The following is a 17,630-nucleotide window of genomic DNA, read 5'->3' on the forward strand; positions in this document are numbered from 1 at the left end:
TGATGAATGAAAAATTTCTTCCAGTTCTTCTATATTATATCACTGTATTCTTCGTGTTTGGACAGAACATTTATTCCTTCTTTTGATTGTTTGGATGCTTTAGATGGGCCTGAAGCAGATAAGCTTAATTTTCCTAGCTTTTCTACTAGTGCATCTACAAAGCTATTATCTGGGTTGGACAACCTGAAGACATTTGGATCTATTATTGGGTTTGGTTTAAATAATAATCCACTAGATGGTGCCGGATTAAGTTTAAGCTCATTAGGTTGTATATGTTGGATTTTATCCTTGTTTAACAAGCCTTCAATTCTTGTCGTTTGTTTTCCTATTGAATGTAAATATAAATTGGTGTAGTTATTTTGTTGTATTAACTGACCAATATCTTTATGGTTAGCTACTGAATCAGTTCCCTTATGTTTAATTTGTATGGGGCTGCTATAGCACCTTTGATATCAAGGACTACTTCTGGTGGATGGATTGACTGAATAACATTTCCATCTTTTGTCGTATAAGATTGAAACTGGGTTTCCAACATATTAAGCGATCTCTTATATTTATTTAAATTGTAAGTTTTGGTAAAATCTTCAAACCAGGTGAAAAATGGGTTTGGATTTTTATTATGACTTAAGTATAGAGCATAAGTTTTATATATTCTTGTTCTTCTATTAGAACTAAAGTTGGATTCAAACCAAGCCCTTTTATTTGTATTTTCTAAACTATGATACTCTTTCGAAGTTCTTGTAAATCCAATGATGGTTTTTGGATCACATTTATCTCAAATTCTAGATCGGAGAGATCGGTTCTACTGTTCAGGAATATTTCTAACCGTAGATTTTGGCGTTTCTACTTTATAATAAGGTTTATTAACCTGATGCGCGGTTTGTTTAACTCCTTCTATAATAATATCATTTGGGTCATTTATAAAATTATGAATAGGATCTGTATAAGAAGAAGATGCTACAGATGGCCTTGGTGCACTTCCCTCGCCTTCTGATATCTTAAGCCTAGTTTTCCTGAAAGATGTAAATTGTATTTCCACATCTCCATCTTCATATTCAATTATTTGTTGGAGATTTTGGTTTTGGCAAGGCTTTGCTGGAACTTCTACCTGTAAAGTCCACTTTTCAGGGAGGGTAACCTGATCCCACTTTATGGTTCTGGGAATAACTGTATGGGCTTTACCAATATTGGTATGAAAAAGAGTAGTCTGACCTTTTGTGTCATAAACTTGAGCATTAGGACATAAGGTATTCATAGCCTTATAATATATTCTATATACAACGGCTAAGTTCTGCGACCCTGCGACCATATCAAACCCCTGAGTTCTAACATTTAAAGTTAGAGTTTTAAGGAGTCCTGGATCAGACAGAGACACCGAAAAATTTGGGAAACAATTAAAATAAATTGGACCTTCACATAAGGTAGACTCAATAATTCCTAATAATGAATCAGTGAATTTATTGTGTCTACAATCCCTGACACATAAGAGTACAGAATTATTTAATCCTGTCCTTGTCAATGGTTTTACGGCTATTTGGATTAAGCCTATATGAAGATAATTAAATTTTTTTTGTTTATGATCTTCTATCATTCTAGGAGAGAAAAGCTCAAAATTATCATTCGAATCAATTATAGATATGGTCTTTTCTACAGTTTTAATTGCGTAATCGCTTCTGAATTGAAAAGATCCTTTCCTATATACTTCATTAACTGGAACTTTAGGAATATTCCAATTTTGTAATTGTTTTTCAATGTCATGCATTATGACCTCTTCTGAATTAAGGGTTATTTTATTTTTCAAACTATTTTTCTTTGAAAACGATCTGACAAAGCTAGCCATAATTAGGGTTTATAAAGCTGTAAACGGTCAACAGGAATCAATGCTCTAATTTTTTAAAGAGGTTTTATTTTACGAGCTCACTGCGACTAATATTTAGCACTTTATCTCCCCTTTTGTATATGCATTGTTTTACCAAAACGTTCCCCTTATATATATATTAAATGTAATTTCTCAACAAGTTATTGATAAATAACAAATTTATGTAAGAATAAGTACATATACTAGTAAAACAATGCATATACAAAAAAATCAAATATTTTTACTAGACATTTATATTAAAATAGTGTGTGACATATGCATAAGATGTCACCGATGTGTCTAACTTGAAGATGTGCGCGTCTAAATATCGGACGCAGTTTGACACGGACACGTGACCACCTCCCCCACCATCTTTTCCCTGTTATCTTCCCCATGACGTGGCACCATCCAAAACCCTAAAATTAGGAAGCCTTGAATCTTTTTGGATGGTGGTGGATCCATGGATGAATGCCATGGACCATAAAGGAAATGATGCGCCATGGGGAAGGCTTCGGTGGAGGACTGTGGAGAGGACGTCTAGCATTTTCGCCATTTTAGGCGCGTCCGTGCTGCCCAGGTCTCCTTGAATCTGTCTCGTATGAAGTCAAAAGTCGTCCCTTTCCCCCTTCCTTGTTGTCACACAGTTCTCTCAAATTCCTCTCTCTATAAACTCAAAACTCTCTCATAATTCTTATCATCTCTTCTATCTTTCTCCTCTATCTCTCTGGGTGCATTCCTTCATTCTTTTTATCAATCATTCATCATCATATTCTATAACTAAATTCTTTCACCCCGATAAAGACTGTTAATCCATTAAATTTGTATTTTTAAGTGTTGAACTACTGTTTCAATGCTCATTTTTTGTTAAAAAGAAAAAGAAAAAAGAAAAACAAACGAAAACAATTCCCGGTTACATGGCGGGAAGTGGAGGGACAGGTCGGTCGTTAGAGCAAACGCCGACATGGGCAGTTGCAGTGGTGTGTTTTGCGTTGGTTTTGATATCTATCATAATTGAACATATCATCCACCTCATTGGAAAGGTACGACCCTACCAGTATTAATTTGTGATGTGCAAACTGAAATCAACTAATTTAGTTTTAAATTACATGCAGTGTATATATTACTCGGATGATTAATAACAGTACTCGGGCTTCAAAATTTGCAGTGGTTTCAAAGAAAACATAGAAAAGCTCTATATGAAGCACTCGAGAAGATCAAATCTGAGCTAATGTTGCTAGGGTTCTTATCATTGCTACTGACAGTGGGACAAGGGCCCATTTCAAAGATTTGCATACCCAAGAGTGTTGCTGCTACATCGCATCCATGTAATGGTGAAGAAGAAACCAGATTGAACAACAACGGTGGCGACAAAAAAACATCTAGTAACGCCGACGACAATGGATCAGAAGACGTGGTGGGTACATTGGGACGAAAACTTCTCTCTAATATTTCAAGATTATCATCAAATTCAACTCCCAGTCATCGGCGTGTCTTAGCCGGAGGAAGCACCGATGTATGCGCAGCAAAGGCATGAACTATAAACTTAAACATCTGAAAGCTTTAACTACGTACTGGTGTTAAGTTTATATTTTGTTGCAAAACTTTGTTTTTCTAATTCAGAATTTTACGTACAGGGTAAGGTACCATTTGTATCATCGGATGGTATTCATCAGCTACACATCATTTTCGTTTTAGCCGTTTCTCACGTTCTTTACTGTATTCTCACCATGGCTTTGGGATGGCTCAAGGTATGTATAAACTAAGCACTAATATGATGTCCAACAGTAGTACGTATTAGCATCCACATCTCTCTATACTGTACTCCCTCACTGTACTCCCTCTGTAGTTTTCATATTTTTCTCACAAAACTACCAACAATACCCTCACAATTTGTCTTGGAATCATAAGTCTATTTTCAAATACACTAATAGCAATTAATGTTTCAAATACACTAATAATAATAGGATTTTTTTTAGATCTCTCCATTTCTTAATCTGCGTGAAAACTTATAAAACATCGTCTAAATTGGAACGGAGAAAATATTAACTTATTATCTTTTCCGGATGAGACGGTGGAAATCAAGGGAAAAGGAGACAAGAACAATTGAATACGAATTCACCCACGGTACAGTTTTACTTGCCAACGGTTTTACAGATTTCTCATAAATTATAGTAGTTACTCTTGTATGAACTGTTATGCAGATCCTGAGAGGTTTAGGTTTGCGAGAGATACATCATTCGGCAGAAGGCACTTGAATTTCTGGAGTAAATCACCTGTTCTCATCTGGGTGGTAGGTTTTTTACCGTCTACCAAGAACCTAAATACTATACAAATGGCCTTTGACTTATTAACTGTCTTCGTTCTGATCCCAGCTTAAATTAATGTATGGACTAGTAATTGAGTAGGTTATAGTCATTGATCTGGAGTATGAAATAACTAATCATACATTAAAGCTTTCTAATTTTAACCAATTCTACAAGCCTACGACACCATGTCAACTTCAAATAATTTATTAGATACACCAATTTAAATTTATAACTTTTCAATTCAACAAAAACAAATGTGATAAGGGTCCTGAATGGGAGTGTAGATAGTGGACACTTGCGCAATTCAGTAAGCCTATTCACATACAACACTAGGTTGTCCTAATCTAGCTATTAGATTCACGAGTAGGATCCTAATTCCTAGACACCCATAAAGGCTAAATAACTTTATGAGTTCTCCAGTATTTTTGTTAACATGATACACGAGAAAAAATTGAAGTTATTTTGACTTTTCGTATGGTATTTTTCTAAAACTAGGATCACCTGATGCCAGGTGCCGCAAGGCAGAGAATACCAAAATGGCAGTTTAGCTTGTAAATTAGGAATTGATAGTCAACCTTAATTAATACTTTAGATGTAACCAAGTCGAATAATAGACAATGAGACGTAAAATTCAGTAATTCTGTTCAGCCCATTATATTGTCCCACGGTCAATCCCACTATGACGTGGTTAGACTTTTCTATCTTTCGATTTTTCTCTCTCTAAACTGACGTGGCTTTTTACTATTTTCTGGGTGTGACGAGCACACAAGACTAAACCAATCTTTATCCAAATTAAATTTTTCATTGAAGTTGTTAGTGATGGAAACAAGCTCTTTACATGTGAAACTTTGATTATGGGAAAGGAAGTATTAGTTCCACCATCAATGGCATTCAGTTATGACTTGGATCATTGGATGCCCTGTCGTCCATAGAAGTTCTTCTGAAACTGAGTACAGGGTAAGGATGATTTAAACATCCTATTCATTTAGCTCATTCATTCACTTCTCCACGTCCAATTAGTCTTCTATCGAAGTCTAGTCTATAATAACAACTTGCTATCAATTACAAAACAATAAGTCGAAATCAATTGGGAGATGGAAAATAACAACCTGGTATCAAGTCTATATGTTTTCTTACTGGAAAGATGATATCTCAATCATCTAAGACATGGGGTTCCTTGATTTTGAGAAGATTTTGTTTAATGTTGTGAATTTAATATGAAAAAGGAAGAAACTTTAATGTCTTTGAAACATTCTTCAGTTGTTTCTTTGACCTTTTGAGATTTTTCTTCATTTTTGTCAATCTGGCAATTTGATCTGGTTTAGTATATAATTTGATGAAAGGTTGAATTTTTATTGATTTTGGTGGAATGTTTTGATTATTATGTTCATGGTCTGCTGAATTTAGACATTTTAATTAGTGTAAATAATCTGTGTTTTAAAAGTGAATTTGTGAAGAAGGTGAAGGGATTGTGGTGGTGAAAAGATGCCAGTAATGCATGTTTAGATGGGTAGTGCACGTATGCGGCAACATTTGTTACTTGTGTCCTGCTATGAGAGCTATATCAAGACAAACCAATGAGCAGTGGTACATCTAGCTTCAGTGGATCCGATTTCATATTTATTAGCTAAAAAACACTGAAAAAACTAGGCAAAAATTGAGATTAGATTTTAGTTTCTGAAATTGAAAGAGAGTTAAAAGAAGGCCACCAAAAAACATATGACATAAGAGATTGACTGAAGAAAGATACAAAGATTGAATAACACAGCCAAAAACTCCATTAGTCCGTAAAACACTGAACATGCCACCTCAATTAGGAAGAAGAAAGATAAAATGTAGGAAAAGTCATGCCACGTCATGGTGGGATTGACCGTGGGATAATAAGGTGGGCTGAAAAGAACTATTGCGTAAAATTTGGACTATCCCAACAAATTCGGTAGGTAATTTCAGCTACAATTTCAAACGCATATAATGTTAAAACATCATAATATTGACAACAACAATTCGATGCACTGACACAGCCAATGCATATGCTCCTTCCAACGATATGTATTATGGGACTTTTATTTCCTATATATTTTTATGTCGGTAGTATCTAATGCTTACGGTTTTATGCGATTGAATCATCAGGTTTGCTTTTTCAGACAATTTGTTAGGTCAGTACCTAAAGTGGATTACTTGACCCTTCGACACGGTTTCATTATGGTAAGTCGGATTATTCGTATGCTTACAGTGGTACTTACTATATAAGATTATGATTCTAACGGACTGTCGTATATCCACAGGCTCATTTGTCACCCCAAAGTTCAACCAAGTTTAATTTTCAGAAGTACATAAACAGATCACTTGAAGAAGATTTCAAAGTTGTCGTCGGAATCAGGTGTGTAGTCTTTTGTTGATATATTCATAGGACGCGCTAAAGATTCTTCTTCTCTCAATTATTTGACCAAGTATTTGATTTTGATGTTTTTATTCTTTTTTTTTTTGTAGCCCACCAATTTGGTTCTTTGCTGTTTTGTTTCTGCTATTCAACACCCACGGATGGTTTTCTTATCTATGGCTACCCTTTATCCCATTCATTGTAAGCTTCTCTTACATTTATTGAGTTTATTCTCTTGGTCGATCTTTCTTACAAAAGAGTCCTTGTTGGGGACGACTCATTGAGATCTTTAGAAAGTTTGTAATTTACTAAGTTGAATGCAGATTATTTTGCTAGTAGGAACAAAGTTACAAGTGATTATAACAAGAATGGGGTTAATGATACAAGAGAAAAGTGACATTGTGAGAGGAGTACCTGTTGTTCAACCAGCTGATGACCTCTTCTGGTTTAGTCGCCCACGTCTCATTCTCTACTTAATCCATTTCGTTCTCTTTCAGGTAAACTAAGGTCACATTTTTCTTATTTGAAATAGCACTCGGTAATATCTATTCTATTCAGTCGTTACTTAATGTTGCAAATGTCTTCTTTCTTCTCGCAGAATGCTTTTCAGCTGGCGTTTTTCGTATGGACTTGGGTAAGTAGTACGTACTACTTTGAAATTCAGGGTCCCATGCCGGTAACATTAGTTGATTTGCCTTAAAACCTTGCATCAGTCACAATGGCAGTTGCCTAGTTGGGCAGCTTGGGTTTACTAACAAAGTTTAATTAGTAGAGTTCTGGTACTTCACAGTTGACAAATTCATTTTTTGAATTATTTAATGTTTTCAGTGGGAATTTGGGTTGAAATCTTGTTTACATGAACACATAGAGGATGTTGTCATCAGAATCTCAATGGGGTAAGGCATTTTCAGATTCACGCTGACGAGAATTAATCAAAAATATATTTACTCAGAAATCCAAATTTGATTATTTTCAGGGCGTTGATACAAATCTTGTGTAGTTACGTTACTCTACCACTCTATGCATTGGTTACTCAGATGGGTTCAAGCATGAAATCTACTATTTTCAATGACAGGATAGCAACAGCTCTAAGAAAATGTATTAGGAGAGTTATATATGGGCTCGAGACTGTTGGTTTGTGACCCAGGATTGAGACCCATCTTCTCAGTCTACTGTCTAAACTGTTATGGACAGTCCAATGTCTCAACTGTTATGGACAGTCCAATATAAGGTCGAACTCTAGGGTTGTGTCTTGTATAAGAAGCAGGTTGAATGAATGAAAGAGATACGAACTATTTTGATATATGTGTTTACAAAATCTAACATGGCATCAAGAGCCAGAGTTGATTAACACGAATAAGAAAACCCTAGAACAGTAAACATGGCGGATGATACAGAATCATCTAAAAGAGGAAAAGAGGTAGAAAACAATATGCAAAAGAAGAAACCAGAATATCATCTGGGATCAAGTGATGGACCAGGGATTATCATCACACCGATTGTGTTAAAGGGAGCAAACTATGATGAATGGGCTAGAGCAGTGAGAAATCATTGATAGCCAAAAGAAAATTTGGTTTTGTTGATGGAACCGTCAAAGAACCAACAGAACCTGAGGAGTTAGAGGAGTGGATTGCAGTGCATTCAATGCTGGTTCTTGGATCAGCAATACATTGGAGACAAATATTAGATCAACGTTGGGGGATTATGATGATGCGAGCATGTTATGGACGCACTTGAAGAGGAGATTTTGTGTTGTAAGTGGAACTCGGATCTGCCAGTTGAAAGCTGCCTTAAGCGAATGCAAACAGAAGAAAACTGAGGAGGTTGCAGTGTACTATGGGAGATTGAACAAGATATGGGATGAGATGGTGACGTACATGAAGATACCAAAGTGTAGCTGTGGCCAGTGCACGTGTAACATTGCAACACAGGTTAGTACGTTGAGAGAAGAAGATTTCTTACACTATTTTTTGATTGGTTTGGATACCATGTATAGCTCCCTGCGTGAACAATTACTGGCAAGAGAACCACTGCCATCTATAGATGTCTTATCAAGCTGTGGTTAATTCGGAACGTCTAAAATTGGGGGAAGGAGTTGTGGCGTCTCAGACACAGGACAATTATGGCGTTCAAGGTTCAGTCAGATCAGCGTCCATACAATAATATGTATGATCCTAACAAATTTTGCAAGCATTGTAGCCGAGAAGGGCACTCACAGGAAGGGTGTTTTCAGCTGATTGGATACCCGGAATGGTGGGGTGACAGACAAAGAGGTGGAAGAGGATATGGTCGAGGAGGCCGAACTGGTGGTAGAGCTGGTGGTAGAGGACGTGCTGGTGCCGGTTTGTGAAACAGAGGAGGTAGAGGACAAGACAATATACGTGCGCATAATTTGAACATCTCGGCAGCAACAACATCTCATCCTGCCACTGGATCTTCAGGAGATGCATCAGGACTGACAGGCGTGACTGCAAGTCAAGTTCAGCAGGTTCTTGAATATTTAAATTCAAGAAAAATCAGTTCCCAGCTCCAAGGTAAGACAAATCAAACATCCTGGATTATAGACACAGGAGCTACAAATCATGTCACGTGTAAAAGAGATGATATGATAAATGTGAAAGATATTAGAGCATGTTTGTGGGACTGCCGGACGGAAAATATGCTCACTCTGAGAAAATAGGAACAGTTATTCTTCCTGGTGGTTTGAGATTGGACAATGTGCTTTATGTGCCACAGATAACTTGTAACTTGATTTCAGTTACACAACTCATTGATGAGGTAGTATGTAATGTTCAATGTACTAACAATTTATGTCTTATACAGGACCGGTTGACGAGGAAGGTGATTGGAGTGGGTGAGCGACGAGGTGGACTATATATGTTCTGTGGTGTGCCTCCAGTTAAAGTGCTTAGGTGAGTGAAGATACGTATGAGCTGTGGCATCAGCGATTGGGACATCCATCAGAGAAAGTGTTACAACAGTTACCAGGTCTGGGTAGATTATTGAAGAAAATAATGATGCGTGTGATATTTGTCCACGTGCAAAACATCGTAGAAGTAGTTTTGCTAGTAGTTTGAGCAAATCCAGTTGTAGTTTTGATTTGGTTCATATAGATTTGTGGGGTCCTTATAAGACGTGCTCGTCTTCTGGAGCACAATATTTTCTGACAATAGTAGATGATTTTTCAAGAGGTGTGTGGATTTATTTAATTCAAAGCAAAACTGAGGTTGCAACGATATTTCTTAACTTTATTGCGCTTGTGAAACGTCAATTTGGTAAAGAAATCAAAATTGTTAGAAGTGATAATGGAACTGAATTTAATGCATTGCGTGGCTATTTTAAGACTAATGGAATAGTTTTTGAGACATCCTGTGTAGGAACACCTCAACAAAATGGAAGAGTTGAGAGAAAACATCAGCACATAATGAATGTGGCAAGAGCTTTGAGGTTTCAAGCAAATTTACCGATCGATTTTGGGGAGAATGTGCTTTGACAGCAGCGTATTTGATTAATCGTACGCCTACACCGGTTCTAAACAACAAAACTCCATATGAAGTTCTATTTGGGAAACCGGCACCATATAGTCAGTTGAAAGTATTTGGTTGCTTGTGTTATGCACATGATCAAAGTAGTAAAGGGGATAAGTTTGCAAGTCGAGGAAGAAGGTGTCTTTCTGGGTTATCCTTTTGGGAAGAAGGCATGGCAAGTATATGACTTAGACAAAAGACAATTTTTAGTTTCAAGGGATGTAGAGTTTCATGAACATCAGTTTCCTTACATATCTAGGGTACCTGATCAGCCAACTGAGATAGTTCAGGCTAATAATGACGTGTTGGAGTGATGATGAAGAAATAGTGCAGCAAGAGAACCCAGAAGATATTACTGAGAACCCAAATACATTACTGAGAACCCAGAAGACAGTACTGAACCCAGAATAATTACTGGGAACCAGGAAGGTATTACTGCGAACCCAGAAAACATTACTGAGAACCCGGAAGACATTACTGAGAACCCAGAAATGATACTGAGAACCCAGAATATATTACTGAGAACCCTGTGGTCTCGAAGAAGAAGTGACGGAAGCTAGTATGGGTAAAGGAAGGAGACAGAAGATTCCGTCTAGTCGGCTCAAAGGTTTTGTAACACACTGTACGAAAATAGTCCATCTCATGCTCACTCTCCACATCATCCTCAGGTACGCCGTATCCTTTGACGTATTATGTTAGTTGTGATAAATTCTCTACAGTTCATAAAAAGTTTCTTGCAGCAATTACTGCTGGGTCTGCGCCTAAAAATTTCAAAGAAGCCATGAAGCATCCAGGATGGCGTAAGGCAATGGCAGAAGAAATACGAGCTTTGGAAGAACAAGGAACATGGGAATTAGAAGAATTACCGCCGGGAAAGAAAGCTCTTGGTAGTAAATGGATTTACACAGAGAAGTATGATGAGAATGGACAGTTGGTGCGGCTCAAAGCTAGACTGGTGATCTTTGGGAATCATCAAGTAGAAGGGTTGGATTACAATGAGACATTTGCACCAGTGGCGAAAATGACGACAGTGCGGACTTTCCTAGCTGTGGCAGCAATTAAGAATTGGGAAGTGCATCAGATGGATGTACATAATGCATTTCTTCATGGAGACTTGGAAGAAGAAGTGTATATGAAAATACCACCTGGATTTCTCAAGGTAAGTCTAATATGGTGTGTAGGATGAAAAAATCTTTATATGGTTTAAAGCAGGCTCCTCGGTGTTGGTTTGCAAAATTGTCTGCAGCTTTGAAGAATTATGGGTTTCGGCAATCATATTCCGATTATTCTCTTTTTCATGACTAAGGGAAAAACCCAACTTAATTGGTCTATGTGGATGATTTGATTGTTGCGGGTAATGATTTAGTTGCGCTTGATCAATTCAAACTTTACTTGGGACAATGTTTCAAGATGAAAGATTTGGGAAAGTTGAAGTATTTTCTGGGTTTGGAGGTGGCACGGAGTGCACAAGGTTTTTATATGTGTCAACGCAAATATGCGTTGGATATCATCATGGAAGCAGGTTTATTAGGTGCAAAACCTGCAGAATTTCCAATGGAAACTAATCATCGTCTTTCTTTGGACAAAGGAGATTTGTTCACGGATGTGGAAAAATATCGAAGACTGATTGGGCGTTTAATCTATTTGTCCGTGACTAGGCCAGACCTAGCATATTCTGTTCATATTTTGTCTCAATTCATGCAACTGCCGAGAATAGCACATTGGGAAGCGGCTCTTCGTGTGGTTCGATATTTGAAGAAGAATCCTGGGCAGGGAATTCTGTTGCGCTCTGATAGTGGTCTTAATTTGAAAGGATGGTGTGACTCAGATTGGGCTGGTTGTCCCTTAACTAGACGCTCGTTGACAGGATGGTTTGTTCTTCTTGGGTATTCTCCAATATCCTGGAAAACTAAGAAGCAACATACCGTTTCTCGTTCGTCAGCTGAAGCGGAATATAGATCTATGGCGGCGGCTACGTGTGAATTAAAATGGTTGAAAAAATTACTGGGTGATTTGGGAGTTCATCATCCACATGGTATGCGTCTTCTATGTGATAGTCAATCGGCTTTGTATATTGCTCAGAATCCAGTTTTTCATGAACGAACAAAGCATATTGAAGTGGATTGTCATCTGGTTAGAGATGCTATCATGCAGAAGCTTATTACGCCTTCTTACACTCCTACAACAGTGCAATTGGCGGATATTTTTACTAAATCTTTAGGGAAAGCTCAGTTTCTTATTTCCAAGATGGGCATGTGTGATCTCCATGCTCCGTCTTGAGGGAGGGTATTATGAGAGTTATATATGGGCTCGAGACTGTTGGTTTGAGACCCAGGATTGAGACCCATCTTCTCAGTCTACTGTCTAAACTGTTATGGACAGTCCAATGTCTCAACTGTTATGGACAGTCCAATATAAGATCGAACTCTAGGGTTGTGTCTTGTATAAGAAGCAGATTGAATGAATGAAAGAGATACGAACTATTTTGATATATGTGTTTACAAAATCTAACAAAATGGCATCGTACAGCTAAAAAACAAATTAAACAAAACCAACGATCAGGAACAGTAACGCCAATGTCGAGTAGGCCAGGAACCCCGTTATCAAGTAGACCAGGAACGCCAACGCACGGAACGTCACCGATTCATCTTTTACGCTATTACCGTCAAGAAGCTGATAGTAGTCTCCAAACATCTCCAAGGTTATCAAATATTGACAACGAAAATTGGGATAGCGAAGGTTCACCGTCTCCAATGCACCAACATGAGTACCAGCTTGATAGCTCTTCGTCTCACAAACATCATTTCCGATCCAACCTTGTTGGTCCAACCGAAGAAGAAGTGAAAGAGACTTTGTCGGATTTGCCTCCACCGTCTGCTCCTCCGGCTACTTCTAGAGGTCAGCATGAAATCGATATCGGTTCTATGGAAAGTAGTCGACCAAAACCAATTATGATTGGTTCAAAAGATTTCTCCTTTGACAAAAGATGATCAAAGAGTAGTTATTTTTGCAGCTCTTCTGAAAGGTGCACGGTTTTAAAATTATTGTAAGTTTGTTTATAAAATTATTCATGTACAGTATGAAGTATATTACCATTGAATTGATCATGCACATTTACTGAGTATACAGAGTTAAAAATCCGATATGTTCATTTACCACTTGACAGTTTGCCTGTGATTTTCATTCCAAGGTCCCATCTGGCCATCCATGTCGCGCATTTATGTATATTACTTGGCTGTTGTTCTTAATGCTCTTTTCCATAGATTGGGACAAAAATATTCAATTAGCCTAGTTAGAGGGTTGTCATGCAATATAGCAATGGACCCTGGTATTTAATTAGTGGTACAAATTTCAGGTACTTTACACAATACCACTTAGAAATTCCATTAGTATATGCGTATTGAACACTACAAGATGTTGATATTGATATCGATATCTACGGGATCGTAAGTAGTTGGACAAACATAGAAGGTCAAACTCGTTGGACTGTGCTTTTAACTTATAACTAAAGATATACAAAATGTAACAAATCCAAAAATGGAAGGCGGAGAAATTTTAAGTATCATGTAAATTTTAGTAAGAGACTTGAATAAGGGAGATTGTCGCAGTCCTGCGTAAATTGTTACGCAACTCTTACAGGACATATAGAGAAATTAGGATAAAGTAGTCAGAGTTGTATTACCACACCGTTGCATCCAATTTTGCTCTCTATCTTTTTCTATAAACCCCACTCCTCATTATTGGTTTTAACTTATTCGAACTTGGATTTATTATCTTGTAATGGACCTGTTGTGATGGCGGGAAGTGGCCGTTCGTTAGAGCAGACGCCAACTTGGGCAGTTGCTGTGGTGTGTTTTGCATTGGTTTTGATTTCTATCATAATTGAACATATCATCCACCTTATTGGAAAGGTATGATCAACCCCCCCCCCCCCCCCCCCCCCCCAGTTTATTAGTTCGCTGCGTCCGTTAAGTTTAGCTAAAAATGGATAGTAATTCTGTTTTGGTTCAAACTTGTAGTGGTTGACAAAGAAGCGCAAACGAGCTCTGTATGAAGCACTTGAGAAGATCAAAGCAGGTACTCCTCATTAAGACGATGTCTTATTAAACATGATGATTCTATATATAGGATTCCTAATTTTGGATTTTGGTTAATCTGTTTATGCAGAGCTAATGTTACTAGGGTTCATTTCATTGCTACTGACAATAGGACAAGTGCCCATTTCAAAGATTTGCATCCCACAGAGTGTTGCAAATACTTGGCATCCATGTAGCAAGCAACAAGAATATGACTTGTACAACATTGGCAGCGTCACAACAAGCGTCACAACAGCATTTCATAATACTGATTCCCATAAATCCAACAATTTAGTGGGCACTCCCGGCCGTAGACTTGTCTCTAATTCATCGTATCCACTTTCAAGTCATCGGCGTGCTTTAGCTGGAGGAGGAGACTATGATGTATGCGCGGCCAAGGCATGAAGAAACATAAACTATCATAATCTTATTGTTTATTTGTGTATGCACACATGGTTAACTAGTTTAATGTCTTATATATATATATACTTACTTGCAGGGTAATAAAGTGCCACTTGTGTCACCATATGGAATTCATCAGCTACATATCTTCATATTTGTATTAGCCCTCTCTCATGTTCTTTACTGTATTGTCACCATGGCTTTGGGAAGGCTTAAGGTACATATACTGCACCAAAGCAGATGGGATTTTCTGTAGCTCAAACCCTCGCCTTCTCAACTGTTGTTTCTCGTTTGTTTTGTTTTTGGGGTTTCAGATGAGACACTGGAAGTCATGGGAAAAGGAAACAAAGACGGCTGAATACCAATTTAGGCATGGTACATTTTTACATACTGTTTTACTATATCTAAGTGTTCCATAATTTTTAATTTTAACTGGCGTCATCAATAATATGAACTGCTATGCAGATCCAGAGAGGTTTAGGTTTGCAAGAGATACATCATTTGGTAGAAGGCACCTGAGTTCCTGGAGCAGCTCACCCGCACTCATCTGGATTGTAAGATATTTAGCTTAAAATTAATTGATATCCAACTCCTGTTAACTAATTAATCAATTTCGAATTCAAACTAACTAGTGGAGTACATAATAATTAGCACAAGTGTATACTTGCCACATACTAACTCATACATTTCCTGCACACAATTTAACCATTTGGTATTCAGGTTTGTTTCTTCAGACAATTCGGTCGGTCGGTACCTAAAGTGGATTATTTGACTCTGCGACACGGATTCATAATGGCAAGTCTGATTATCCTGGGCCAGTTGATATCCCATCCTATGTAACATGGTTATAATTCTGTATGTTTTTGTCTACAGGCTCATTTGGCACCACAAAGTTCGGTCAAGTTTGATTTCCAGAAATATATAAAAAGATCACTTGAAGAAGATTTTAAAGTGGTTGTAGGAATCAGGTATGTCTATTAATCTTGTTTATAAATGAAACGAAAAAAATAAATTTCCTCTCCCCTGTGTAATTTGATGACTATCTATACGTTTCTGATATTTCCCTTTTGTAGCCCACCAATTTGGTTCTTTGCTGTTCTGTTTCTGCTATTCAACACCCATGGTATGTGCATAAGATATCTTATACTTTTGCTCTTTTTTTTTTTTCTTTCAAACATTTGGGGGCGTGCATCTGAGAATCTTCACTGTTGTTTTTGGTGGGTGTTTACAGGATGGTACTCATATCTATGGTTGCCCTTCATCCCATTTATTGTGAGTTTCAGTTTTCATTATCTTCATTTTGTTGTTTTATGCGTCTCGAACATAACCAATTCTGTAAACAAGTTCTGGTTATTGGAAAAGTTGGTTATTGGAGGACTATCTGAAAAGTGTTATGAGCACACACATATCTCAGTTCATACGAAATAAAAGCAACTTTGACAGAAGCCTGGTGCTTAATAAATAATTTTGTGTGCAGATCATTTTATCAGTGGGAACAAAGCTACAAGTGATTGTAACAAGAATGGGATTAAGAATACAAGGAAAAACAGATGTAGTGAAGGGAGAATTTGTTGTTCAACCAGCTGATGACCTCTTCTGGTTTAATCGTCCCCGTCTCATTCTTTACCTCATCCATTTTGTTCTCTTTCAGGTAGTCATCTGAATTAGATCTAATATTAGTTTATCTAGCTAGAGATTAAACAGTGTTGTAATATTTTTCTTTGTTCCACTAGAATGCCTTTCAACTCGCTTTCTTCGCATGGACTTCGGTAAGCGTTAATTGACTTCCTCTAACCCCTCTGCTAATCATATATACCTCCAGCAGAGTACACCGTATATTAAAATCTAAGCTACTACCATAAATTATGTTGATATTCCAGTACGAATTTGGGTTAAGGTCTTGTTTTCATGCACACCTGGAGGATATTGTCATTAGAATCTCCATGGGGTAACTCAGACTCCCAATTTAGCCTTTTTGATTTTGCTTTATAAACAAGTTACCAGAAATGTATGATTTTAACGTTACATTTTCAGGGCGCTGATACAAATCTTATGTAGCTACGTTACACTACCGCTCTATGCATTGGTTACTCAAATGGGTTCGAGTTTGAAACCTACAATTTTTAATGACCGAGTAGCAACAGCTCTGAGAAAATGGCACCATACAGCTAGAAAGAACATTAAGCAAAACCAACAGTCACGCACAGCAACAGGTACGCCAACGTCGAGTAGACCGGCAACTCCATCTCACCGATTGTCACCGGGTCATCCATCTAAAGCAACATACTCGATGTACAGACTGTCACCACCGGTTAATCTGTCACGCTATTCCCCCCATAATGAAGCGGATAGTTTACAAACATCTCCAAGGTTATCGATTATCGGTAGTGAAAACTGGGACAGGGATAGCGAAGGTTCCCCAGTTCATCAACATCAATACCAAAGTGATGGTTCTTCATCTCATCATAATCGTCGTCGATCAAAACTTGGTGAGGGTTTAATGGAAGAAGAAATGAAAGATATTCAAGAAATGAATTTGCGAGATCTGCCTACAACTACTTCTGGTACCCAAATTGAAATCGATATTGGCTCAATAGTTGATAACAGGTCTAGCCAAATTTATCAAAAAAAAATTAGTTCGCTGAATTTCTCCTTCGACAAAAGATAATCAAGCAATAGCTGTAATACTACTAGGCTCCATCTATTCAAAATCTACCTAACCTGGTGTACATTATTTATTCGTAAAAGCACTGGGAGTGTGGGTGGCGGTAATGGCTACCACGAAGAAGCCATGAATATATACATAATATTTGTTTACATCTTTGAAAACATGTTATCATGTTGGATTTCCAAGGAAAATACATTGTTGTATTTTTTAAGCAGGAAAATACGTAGTGCTTTACAGTTAATTTGGTTTTCAAGTATACATACGTACCATCAAGTATTGTACTTGCACCCGGTATTTCCTCTATTTTTTTTCTTCTTTTTTTTTTGATATGCGAAAGCGGGATCTAGGTCCATATCCGAACCCAATCAGTTGAACTGGTCCCATTATCAGACCCAACACCACCAAACCACCAA

The 17,630-nt window shown here is 37.5% G+C and overlaps 2 protein-coding genes across 3 annotated transcripts; both read left to right on the plus strand.

Moving 5' to 3' along the window:
- Window positions 1–2,586: 2,586 nt before the first annotated feature.
- On the plus strand, window positions 2,587–7,836 carry LOC113307632 (MLO-like protein 6). The gene is made up of 12 exons (XM_026556080.1): window positions 2,587–2,898; window positions 3,024–3,386; window positions 3,493–3,606; window positions 3,895–3,982; window positions 4,060–4,148; window positions 6,295–6,369; window positions 6,450–6,544; window positions 6,655–6,745; window positions 6,868–7,041; window positions 7,143–7,178; window positions 7,373–7,440; window positions 7,521–7,836. The coding sequence occupies exons 1-12, from the start codon at window positions 2,773–2,775 to the stop codon at window positions 7,684–7,686; spliced, it is 1,485 nt and encodes a 494-aa protein (XP_026411865.1). The 5' UTR covers window positions 2,587–2,772; the 3' UTR covers window positions 7,687–7,836.
- A 5,954-nt stretch (window positions 7,837–13,790) lies between these two features.
- On the plus strand, window positions 13,791–17,427 carry LOC113310548 (MLO-like protein 12). Of its 2 annotated transcripts, XM_026559254.1 has the most exons (13): window positions 13,791–13,982; window positions 14,091–14,148; window positions 14,239–14,546; window positions 14,647–14,766; window positions 14,864–14,924; window positions 15,015–15,103; window positions 15,270–15,344; window positions 15,423–15,517; window positions 15,623–15,672; window positions 15,781–15,821; window positions 16,027–16,200; window positions 16,283–16,318; window positions 16,430–16,646. In XM_026559254.1, the coding sequence occupies exons 1-13, from the start codon at window positions 13,866–13,868 to the stop codon at window positions 16,499–16,501; spliced, it is 1,296 nt and encodes a 431-aa protein (XP_026415039.1). In that variant the 5' UTR covers window positions 13,791–13,865; the 3' UTR covers window positions 16,502–16,646. The 2 variants fall into 2 exon arrangements, with proteins under 2 accessions (XP_026415039.1, XP_026415040.1); XM_026559255.1 differs by lacking the exons at window positions 13,791–13,982; window positions 14,091–14,148; window positions 14,239–14,546; ... (3 more) ...; window positions 15,270–15,344; window positions 15,423–15,517 and having other exon boundaries at window positions 15,546–15,672; window positions 16,430–16,497; window positions 16,584–17,427.
- Window positions 17,428–17,630: the final 203 nt, after the last annotated feature.

Source organism: Papaver somniferum, chromosome 9 (assembly GCF_003573695.1).
Source record: "Papaver somniferum cultivar HN1 chromosome 9, ASM357369v1, whole genome shotgun sequence".
Taxonomy (NCBI): Eukaryota; Viridiplantae; Streptophyta; class Magnoliopsida; order Ranunculales; family Papaveraceae; genus Papaver; species Papaver somniferum.

What these genes read in the sequence shown, in the direction of transcription:
- LOC113310548 (XM_026559254.1), top strand. Translation starts at nt 13,866, where the DNA reads ATGGCGGGAAGTGGCCGTTCGTTAGAGCAGACGCCAACTTGGGCAGTT. An exon ending in TCATCCACCTTATTGGAAAG is followed by an intron (nt 13,983 to 14,090) that starts GTATGATCAACC and finishes TCAAACTTGTAG; the next exon opens with TGGTTGACAAAGAAGCGCAA. An exon ending in AAAGTGGTTGTAGGAATCAG is followed by an intron (nt 15,518 to 15,622) that starts GTATGTCTATTA and finishes TCCCTTTTGTAG; the next exon opens with CCCACCAATTTGGTTCTTTG.
- LOC113307632 (XM_026556080.1), top strand. Translation starts at nt 2,773, where the DNA reads ATGGCGGGAAGTGGAGGGACAGGTCGGTCGTTAGAGCAAACGCCGACA. An exon ending in CCGATGTATGCGCAGCAAAG is followed by an intron (nt 3,387 to 3,492) that starts GCATGAACTATA and finishes TTTTACGTACAG; the next exon opens with GGTAAGGTACCATTTGTATC. An exon ending in GTCATCAGAATCTCAATGGG is followed by an intron (nt 7,441 to 7,520) that starts GTAAGGCATTTT and finishes GATTATTTTCAG; the next exon opens with GGCGTTGATACAAATCTTGT.